The sequence below is a fragment of the Homarus americanus genome, unplaced genomic scaffold (assembly GCF_018991925.1).
Source record: "Homarus americanus isolate GMGI-L3 unplaced genomic scaffold, GMGI_Hamer_2.0 scaffold52512, whole genome shotgun sequence".
Taxonomy (NCBI): domain Eukaryota; kingdom Metazoa; phylum Arthropoda; class Malacostraca; order Decapoda; family Nephropidae; genus Homarus; species Homarus americanus.
Window position 1 is genome coordinate 3,008,236 of NW_024735442.1, and position 10,951 is coordinate 3,019,186.

Genomic DNA, 10,951 nt, shown 5'->3' on the forward strand with positions numbered 1-10,951 from the left:
TATCTCCATTGCATTAATCGAGATGGGTTTTTAACTCTTTCACAGAGGGAGTTTGCCCCCCCCCCCCCAGCTGAATAAAATCGTCTGGAAGTAGCCAGAACAAAATGGCAAGTGCGTGACACGCGGTGAAAGGGCTAATCGAGATAGGTTTTAAGCTTACATAAATTATTGAACTAAATGAGCCAACAATTATCCGCCAAAGTAGCAACAGTCAAAATACAACATACATTTAATTTAGCTCTTGAATTGCGAAAGAATATGGAATAACCTTTTTTTTTCTCTGATTGGCAAATTATTTTATAATTTTACACCAAATTCATATAAATTTTAACAGTTGATGACTTAAATCGCTATTCATTAATTGCTTTGTCATATGCAGCCTACATACAGTAGATAAGAATTTTGCAATAATTCTTTTTATCTGATATAATGACACTTCAGTTATTTGTGAATCATGAAAATTTCAAACACCGAGGAGTGTTTTTTTTAAATATAACACGCAATGTAAGAAATTTCAGTGAAAAATCCCTATGAATATTGCACACGGGAGATTCTTGTTGTTAATTAATCTCAAAGTACATAGATAAAGATATAAAAGAAAAGGATTCTAGAACTTTCGTTCGTTCGACGTTTTCCCGCCATAGGTTCGCCGGTCGTCAGCCTACTCACCGCGTCTCCTCAGTTAACCGGGGATATTGACGGAAGAAGGTCTGGTCATTCTCTTGATTACTTGAATATTTATCTTATTTCAAGATGAGTGTTAACAGAGTCATTACAGTGAGTAAACAGGAGAGACTACATGAGGAACTAACAAAGGAGGTATGGAATATTATAATTCAGTGATTTTTGTTAGGAAAGGATAATTCATGCACCAGTTAATTTTCTACGACAGGCAATGAAACTTAAAATTTGGGTAATCATTTTCGAAAAAATGGCTATAGCTACAGTACATTCCTTTTGATATATTTATTATGACTAGAGCAATAGCTATGTCTTAGTACGCGATAACCCAGCAGAAGTTCCCGTTAGCTCGGCGAGAGGACATGTTGCGTCTTCATCCTCGCAGCGGTTGATTAACGATGCATATAGTTTTTCTTTCCGAATAATAATTTAAGGGTCATAATTTTGAATCTTAAGAATTCTTTATCATCTGCTATAAAATTTATTGTACTACTGTTCCCTTTCCACACTAACCTGGCCCATAGGCCCCACTCCTCTTCTATACTAATAGCTGATTGGTTCATAGAAAATTCAAACTAAATGTGTTCAGAATTGGTAAGCAGACCTGTTAATATCTAAAATAATGTTAAATATATGGATTATCAAAAGGCAAATTATTTCAAGGCATTAGCACTTCAGAGAGGATGCGAGAAAAATGTAAATATTTATTATAAAAGGTCGATATATATATATATATATATATATATATATATATATATATATATATATATATATATATATATATATATATATATATATATATATATATATATATATATATATATATATATACACGCAGTTGAGGGGGAGGGGGAAGGTAAAACTCTCAGGAGAACCAATCAGCTATTTGTAGTTATAGACTTATGGGCCAGCTTAGCATGCAAATACTATAGCTTATGACATACTATAACTACCGGTAAGCGACATGAATTTTAATGTTTCATCTGTAAATGTATTAAGTGATCTTTTTCCAGGTTAACAACATTGATGAGATCATGGAAGATCTGTTTCAGCGGGAATTCGAGTTGTTTCGTAACGTTGAAGGCGTGGCAACAACGCTTCAAACCCTTCGAACTATAGTTAGGACATTGAAAGGTTAGTTCTCATGAAAGTTAATAAAGATAGTGAATTTTATATATACATATGCTTTACGCTAAGTACAGATAATCGCCAATTAAACTATTTTTTTTCACTTGTAATGCTGTATGCCTATTCACCCCACTTCTAGTGTCTTTCATCCCATCCTTCCATCTTTGTCTTTACCTTTCCTATCCGCCGATTTTGCATTGTACTGGTACCCTTATGTTTACTAACGTTTTATTCATTCCTTCATTATATCGCTACCCGGGACTTGCTTTCATGTTTCAAAATTACCGTTTTTTTTTTATTTACTTTAGGGTGTCTCAAAGGTTACTTCCCATTTCGACGATTCACTTTTATCGCCAATGAAGTCACACATGCACGCGTACATAACCTTTTACCTAATACTGTATAACAACGTATCCTAAGCTAAGCAAGCACTACTTAACCTAACCAGGCACTACCTAAAGGTGTTCAGAGGAAGGCGACATTTTGATGATCACATGATGGGAACTGGCTTAACAACACCTGCATATAAATTAACTGTTAGGTAGGACATTCATTGCTGATCTGACTTTCTGTCACATTTACACGCAATTGCAGTCTTAATTGTTTCTCGTACTTTGAGAACACAACATACATATATCGTTTCTCACTCTTGATCTTTTTAAAAAGATTTGTAGTTCTTTATTATTATTATTATTATTATTATTATCATCATCAGTGTTGCTGTTATTTTATTTTTTATTATAAATTTTATTTACTAAGAACTAAGTATTATTGTTATTACATTTTCGCCCCCCAGGCCCTGATGTGGGTCAGTGACCTGTGCCCGGGCGGGCTAATCCCCGTTTAAAAAAAAAAAAAAAAAAAAAAAAAATGGCCCTTTAATAGGATTTGGGAAATTTATAAGTAACTTTATAAATATATATACTGCATAGGGAAGATAAGAAGTTATATGGGAATTGGGTGTATAGGGTAGTGCTGATAGTGATAGTAAATATTAGTTGCAGATAAAACATTGCGGGTTCCTTTTATCAATGTACTATAACATTACAGCAAAGAAGACTGAGAGTTGTATAAGCCAAGAATTGCATCAGAAAGAAGAGTCCATTGTGGATGCCAGCATCAAGTAAGTTTTTTTTTTTCATATTCCATTATATAAACGTACAGGTATATGCAGGAGGCGAGGTACTGTATATTGATTTGCCCCAATCTGTCCGTGCTTAATTGTGTCCCACCCAAGTTCATCAGCAGCGTCACGTAAATGGTATCCAGAGTAGTATACAGTAGCCTACGTACTGAAATTTTATAGGTGTCATTATTTTTACCATAGATTAAGTAAATACATTTTCAAACATGCATTAGCTTAAAATTGCGGATATTTGAAATTATATTGCTGTTTTCATCAGTTCTAGTGAATTTATTTTGTGTTACTCTAAATAGGGATAATTGCGAAATAACTTTGTAACCTGGCCATAGATGATCTTGTAGACAACCATTATACAGTACAGTACTGCTGAACATTTAAAGGAATAGCTTCAGACATAACCTGACCTACTCTAGGTATACTGTAATTTGGTTATCTTATGATGGTAAATGATGTCATAAAGGGAATTGTTTTTACCATATACTAATAAATTTCTATTGTACCAATAAAAACAAAAAAAAATTCTTACTTGGCAAAAACGTCAGTTGCTTTTTACAGAGTAATCGATGAGTATTCCTATTTAGTGACTGTGTGTGTGGAGAAATCATGAATACGACTTTCGTCAGTCTGTTCATATCATTTCAGTGATTTCTTTTACCTTTTCTAGGGTGAAGACAATTTCAGTTTTAGATAAAAAGTTCTTTTTGACACTTTGCCGATCAATTTGTAAAGTTATTGTGGATTTGAGCATCCCCAGCAATGCCCTTGGGACTTGACCATTGGTTAACAGTCATCCACTGGTAAGCTATCCTAGTCGCCATTCAACAAGGCCTTGTTCGGTGGATACCTAAACAGAAAACAGGACATTTAATCTGAATAAATTTTTCGTTTGGTATAACCATGGTATCCAGTAACCTGGTACTGACTTCTTGTTCCACAGTAAATTTATATACTGTAGATTACTAAAGCGGATTCATAAACATAAATCTGGGGGTGAAAGCACACTATTATATTAATATTTTTTATTTTATTTTTTTATTTTTGCCGACGGAATGAAACGAGTGATCTTGAATCCTATCTCCTCTATAGCTTGGGATTTTTAATTGGCAAGGCACTGAGAAGCTTCAAGGGGCGACCAGTAACCCCATAATGGAAAGTGAGTCTTGAAATGCATCGAACCTTGAGAGTTAATGAATCCTGACTTAAAGCTTCACTGGTCCTTAGGAAAACTATTGATTCTGGATTTGTTTGTGAGAAGGCTGTTATTTCCCACATAGATAACGTAATCTTGTCATTAAGTATTGCATGCTCTTTGGGCTCTGCCTGGGGGTATTGTTATGCTATATCTCTGTCACTTGTTTCATGCCAATGGCCATAAAATGGATTTTTTTTTGCCTCGGTCTTTCATTTATGACAATAAACTTAATGTTTTATTAATGTTAACTCATGTCAAGGCACATTTGCATTACAGTGAGAAGACAAAAGAGCTAGTGGACAAACTAAAGACTGAAAAGCTACCCGGAGACCTGCAGAAAACAGAACCGCTGATGAGCGTGGAAGAGCAAAAGGACAAAATGGAGGGGGCAGAAAATGTAGAGGACAAGTCGGAGGTAAAAGAACTCGATGGAAAGCTAGAGAAGACAGAAGACCTAAAGGAAAAACTGGAGAAGACAGAAAAACTAGAGGACAAACTGGAGAAGACAGGAAAACTAAAGGACAAGCTGGAGAAGACAGAAAAATTAAAGGACAAACTGGAAAAGATAGAAAAACTAGAGGACAAGCTGGAGAAGACAGAAAAACTAAAGGACAAACTGGAGAAGACAGAAGAACTAGAGGAAAAACTGGAGACAGAAAAACTAGAGGATAAGTTGGAGAAGACAGAAGACCTAAAGGAAAAACTGGAGAAGACAGAAAAACTAGAGGACAAGCTGGAGAAGACAGAAAAACTAGAGGACAAGCTGGAGAAGACAGAAAAACCTGAGGACAAGCTGGAGATAGAAGAGTTAATGAGCAAGATAGAGGGAGTAATGCTTCAAATAGACGAAATGGACGAGGTAATTAGCAGTTCATTGAAATATCAGGCAATTTTCTTTGCGTCAATATATTTAATTTTTTTCTCCATATTTCGAATATGCCAACTTGGTTAGTGTTTTAGGAAGCATCAGTAACTTACGTTAGCCACAAATAAGCATTTTACAGTACAGGTGTACTCTCTCTCTCTCTCTCTCTCTCTCTCTCTCTCTCTCTCTCTCTCTCTCTCTCTCTCTCTCTCTAATTTATTAATTTTTTTTTCAGAAAGGGACAGGGGATTCAGATACAAGTAAGTCATCGCTGGATACAACTTTAGACGAAGTCGGAAAATTAGAAGATGAGTTAGCAGAAATTGATGAGAGTGAAATTACAAATTTCCTGTTTAATTTTCTGTAAGTTTGTTTAATACGTACTGGTTTTGAGTTAAAATATTAATATACATCTATCCCTTGATTTATATTTGGGTTAACATCAACTGTAACGGGAATTGGGAGGTGTTCCTGGGTCAGAAAATCCGCATCATGATTACCAGATATTTATATCTCACCGATTGATGAATTAATTATTAGTGTACTGAAGGACTGACAGCTCAGCGCCGATAATGTGAGAATTATGGAATTTATTTTGGTCAAAGTGTTTCAGTTTAGTTTAATGTACGGAAAAGTTTTCTCTATTGTACTGTACAAGTGAAAGATATTATTAGGAAAGTAGAATGAGATGATATTATTTTTTACCCACCATGGTGGGATGGTGTAGAACAATAAAGTTTAACTTTAAGTAGGCAAGGTTTTCTGTAAAACGCTTGAAGTAGTTCAGGGTAACTGCTCTTGGATTTTATACGCAGGGTGCGCATGAATTGCTTTACCAAGAACTATACTGTATTTTATATACTATTAATATTCTAGTTAGTTTGGTTAGTGGTAGTTATTAAATACAGTACATCTCGGTAAAACGACTAACACATCACCAACTGTGTGTTTGTAAATGCATGTCAGTGAATTTGGTTATAACACTCCGATGCCATTACATTTTACAATGGAGTGTCAGGATAGCGCACATTTTTTCCGTATGCCTAGTTCAGTGAACTACTGTAGGATACAGAATTACTTTAATGAGAACTCAACGCAAGCCATATTCAAAGAAGTGACTACCCTGTAGTGATCAGTTATACAGGGAAATTTTTAATTAAATGTGTATGTATATTCTTATAGTTCAAAGAAAACTGTACTTTTTAACTAATTCCGATGCAAACTTAATAGAACCCGTATCCCATCGACTGTAAAAGTAGTCAGGTCACTTATGACGCGCTTAAACTCCATACGTGGGCTGTAAACAATAAAATAGCATCGACTGGAAAAAAAAAATACAGTATCTTGCCCCTTGTTTAACCTAATATTTTTCGCATTACCTTAATACGCGTATACAACACGATTATATGCCAGTTTCCGGTGGTATGAAACAAATTTGGCTTTCCTTCCCTTATGTGGGGCTTGACGCTTCATCAGATAATGCCCTTTCGTGTGTGTGCACCGGAAATGAAAGGTGTATTTTCGTTAGCCTTTATCATTAAGTTTGACCAAGATTGGTTGAATTCAAAGATTTTAGTACAGCAATGATTTTAGACGATGTTCGACTCGTGCATTTCAGTTGTCATTTGTATAATGAAGATGGGTTGGATGTTGCTGGCTCTACGTTTTCAACGCCGATTTGGAAAAAAAAATATTACTATTTTATATTTGTGTAAGCTGCCATGCATAACTTGCAAAAACTTGACAGTCTGTCTTGAGACCCGTACATCCTGTTAGTGTGAACATAACATGGTGCATGTGATACGTTTAGGTGATAGGTACTGCATTTTTATTTCCTTTCTAAAGCCTTGTGTAATTTTTAAAGCAATTACAACTATCAGAAAAACTATTGAAAGCAGAGTACTGTAATGTTAGGCGATCTCAAAATGTGTTAAACTGTCCGATGATTGTAATTACCAAATAAGTACTTTACTGCGGATTTAACTTCATCCATATGTGAAGTGCCCCATAGAGCTTTGTATTGAACACAAATATCTAAGACTTAATACCATGTCACGTGACGTATCATGATGCCTAATACCTTCTTTTCTTTTTTTTAGGTTTGGTATCCGTGAAACACTGGAAAATATACTTGATGAAGCTATTGTACTGTCTGAGCACGAGGTGTCACTAAAAGAAGAGAAGGCTTCTCTAGAAGAATCTGATAAGCTCCTGGTTCTTTAACGCTCTCAGAAAACGTAAGACGTTGATATAATACAACACATGAAGAAAGGCAACTACTTGTGTCCTTTAAATTTAGCATATCTTACCGTATATAACTTCCACATGGCTTGCAGCGGGGTATCGAGTCAAGTGTTACAGTTTCTGAAGGATTATCCAACTGAATGTTCATATAAAGAGAAGATTAGACTTCATAAAATATGCTGATCTAAGGAAGAAACTCATTTTTACAAGAGCAAGGAAACTATTTTTTTTGTTTAGTTTTCCCAAGAGTAAGGAGCTATATTCACATACAAGGATAATTTTTTACAGGTGTATAATAGACGTCATGGAACAGTTCTTTAAAGGGTTAAGTTTGGTTTATGAAATAGGTAAACGATATAATGAGTACACTGGTTCTGATTATTGTCTATCTTACCAAAGTATAGAAACTGCGGTGGATGTTGAGGAACAAGTGTAATTGATTTTCTTACATTAAAATATTTTTTTTCATGTAGTTTATTAATTTTTATACCTTTAATTTAATGCTTAAATTTACAATTCTGACCCAATAATAGCCTTAGGTGGGAAGGAGCATGGACAAATATAAATCACTACGTGTGTATTATTGGGAACATTGTAAAGTGGTTTTATGGAAGAATACTAGGGACCATATTATAGGAATATCTTATAAATATTATCTTCCATAAGGGGAGTTCTCCATAAAACTCCCAAACAGGAAGATATTTCAAATCTTCCACATAGGACAGAAGATATTCACTCTTCAGTGAGGACTTATCTTATACATAGGAGACGGTCTTCAACCGATGGATATGTTACGGAGTTCTGTCAAGTGACAAATGGAAAGTTTGCGGCCTTATGAAAATGGGTCACCAAAAGAACAGACTGGAGGCTACGTAGCCGGGATGTTAAGTTAGGTCGGAAAAGTCATGTATTCTCGTATACATTTACTTTATCCTCTTCGCCACTGATCGGCTCGTTAGCCGCTTGGTCACGTATTGATACGCTGTTGACAGTGGGCGGTCGGTCACGTAGTGATACGCACTGTTGGCAGTGAGCGGTCGGTCACGTAGTGATACGCACTGTTGGCAAGTACTGGGCATGGACTGTCTTGCGAGAGTCGTTATGCTTGGTTCCTTAGGTTTACGTGAACATAGTCGGTACCAACCAGTGTTAGCTATTCTCACGTTTCACAATTATCAACCTAACCTATTACCGAAAACTAAACAAAAAATACCTGGTAATATATATTAGGAAACTTTTCAATCGAAATTTTATTATTTACATAAAACGTACTGTTACGACCCTCCTTTCACCGCTTACCCAGCTTCCACCAGCGGCTAGGGTCGTATGTACTATCGTGCACCAAAGTCGTGTCCACTACCCATCCACAGTGAGGATTCCAATAGCCTTTCAGTCTGAAGTTTCGAAACAGCTGGGGGAAATGCTATGGTCGGCCAACAGATGTCTCCCACTGTAGTGTGTGTGTGTGTGTAGGGGGGGGGGAATAGAGGAGGTGGGGGTTAGTCTAGTAACAGGTTGTGTGTAGGTGCAGCATAACATCGTAAATTCCGCAATCACTGACAACAGTAAGAATGTCATGAAGATAGTTAATATTATTAAGCATGGTGGGAGATGTGTAACGGGTAAATAAAAGCACTACAACGACCACATCTCTGCCGTTCATGACTACGATGGTGCGACTGATGGGCACACAAGTTGTTACCAAGGTTGACGCCACCCACACCAGGGGAAGGAAGTGATGTCGAACACTGAAACATGCCGAGGTCTCATTCCTACTATCGTCGTCACCAACAGGTAAGTCACATTAATTTGTCAGCATAGCCCATGTCGTCCTTATACTATTGCAGGGTGTCCTATGAGTGACAGCAGATATTTGTAGAGGTGAAAGAATATGTGATATTGAGTTGAAAATCTTCTATACACAAGCATTTTTCGGTTTACTTTAGGCATGAGGTGGGTTGTAAAAATTACGCATGGCAAGAATTTTGCCATGTTATATTTTATTTTTCTTACCAATTGCAGCCATACTGTGTGTTGTTGTAATCCTTATTGGTGGATTGCATAAGGCCTATTAATAGCGTGAAAACCCGTTTGAAGTTCCTGTAATGTTCCATAATTTGCATTAAACAACATCATACGTTCACGAGTTCCAACTCCGCTCCTAGCCTCCCTCCCTCCCGCCTCTACCCACCCAACTATTAAACCTCATAATTTGAGCATCGTGAGTTACCACACCTAAACACTAATCGACTACTTATTCTCTCCCCACACTCCCCCTCCACCATCGCCCCACTCCACTCCTCCCTCCCCCACCTCTTCCCTTCCATCCCATCATATTACCTTCCCCTGCATTCCCCAACCCCCCTCCCCCTATTCTACCCATGGCGACGAATTGGACTACTGCAATAAACACTCACAGAACCGACGACATGGGTCCACCCCCTTGTACTTAGAGTTAAAACCTTTACAACAAAGGTCAATCCCACTAAACCTTCTTCCCCCTTTCCTATATTTCGCTATCGTTATCGGTATCTCCCCCCCTCGACTCCGCCATTTGTAATGGTTGCCTTGCGTAATTAGTAAAATCCACCTCACGACTAAACGTAAACCGAAAAATCGATATATGTATAGAAAACGTTTTTACATAACGAAACCTAACATAATGTAACCTATTACAGTTATATGTAATCTGGGACGAACATGTCATAGCTGAAAATTGTCAAAGAAATATTTAAAGCAGTGGAAAACCATATATTTTGATTATCGGCGAGGCTAGCTACCTATAAACAATTAATATTTGACGATTGGCCAAAGTTCTGGGAAAATGAACCAACAAGTCATAAGCTAAAAATGATCAAATCATCAGTGTATCCTTGGTCACCATCAAAACAATCCTCTCGACATCACAAAACTATTCTGAATCGTCTAAGAATTGGGCATAAGCGATTGACGCATGGCCAACTCATGTCTTCCCCTAATGGAGCCCTACCTATATGCTCCAACTGCCGAAAACAAATAACAGTCCAACATATTCTCATTGAATGCCCTATTTATAATCGGTATCGAACAATGTGCTTCACTAACCCAACAATGTAAGATATTTTAGCAGACCCCAAAAATTTCCCTAAGTTCAGTTTTGACCTTTTTGAAATACTGTAATCTCCTCCAAACAATATAACACTAAATTATAGAAACACAAATATGTGTTAACTAATTCTTCTGGCCAGCCCTAGGAGACTCAAATGGGTGTCAGTGGTCTGGTTAAACTAAATCTTGATGATGATGATTATCGGCGAATGTTCACTCTACAGTCGCATGGGTGGTGGAGGTTTGGGGGGGGGTGGGGAGGATCCACTTGCAGTTCACTATGAATACATGAAATAGGAAAGGTTTCTTGGGCAGTTGATCCAAAAAGATTTACCAAAACGTTATGTCAGAGTAATAATACTTAACCTAGGTGTTACTAATACCATAAATTTACTCTAGTATATAAAAGCCTGCATCAGTTACCACAACATAATATTACTCTGCCATTTCAGATATGCCTGCAGGACGAGCAAATTCGTCGGCAGTGATTGCTGAGCCAGGCCAAATCATCGAGATGTGGAGAGCCATGGCAACTGTGCCGAACATTGCACTCGAAGTGGGGAGGAGCACCAAGACGATTAGGAGGTGGATCCGCCGGTGGGAGGAAGAG

General features: G+C 37.1%; 1 protein-coding gene across 1 annotated transcript; it reads left to right on the forward strand.

The window, feature by feature from the left end:
* The first annotated feature begins 701 nt into the window (after positions 1–701).
* On the forward strand, positions 702–7,722 carry LOC121870911 (interactor of constitutive active ROPs 1-like). Its single transcript, XM_042372883.1, has 6 exons — positions 702–819; positions 1,695–1,815; positions 2,860–2,932; positions 4,422–5,004; positions 5,246–5,373; positions 7,110–7,722. The coding sequence occupies exons 1-6, from the start codon at positions 754–756 to the stop codon at positions 7,231–7,233; spliced, it is 1,095 nt and encodes a 364-aa protein (XP_042228817.1). The 5' UTR covers positions 702–753; the 3' UTR covers positions 7,234–7,722.
* Positions 7,723–10,951: the final 3,229 nt, after the last annotated feature.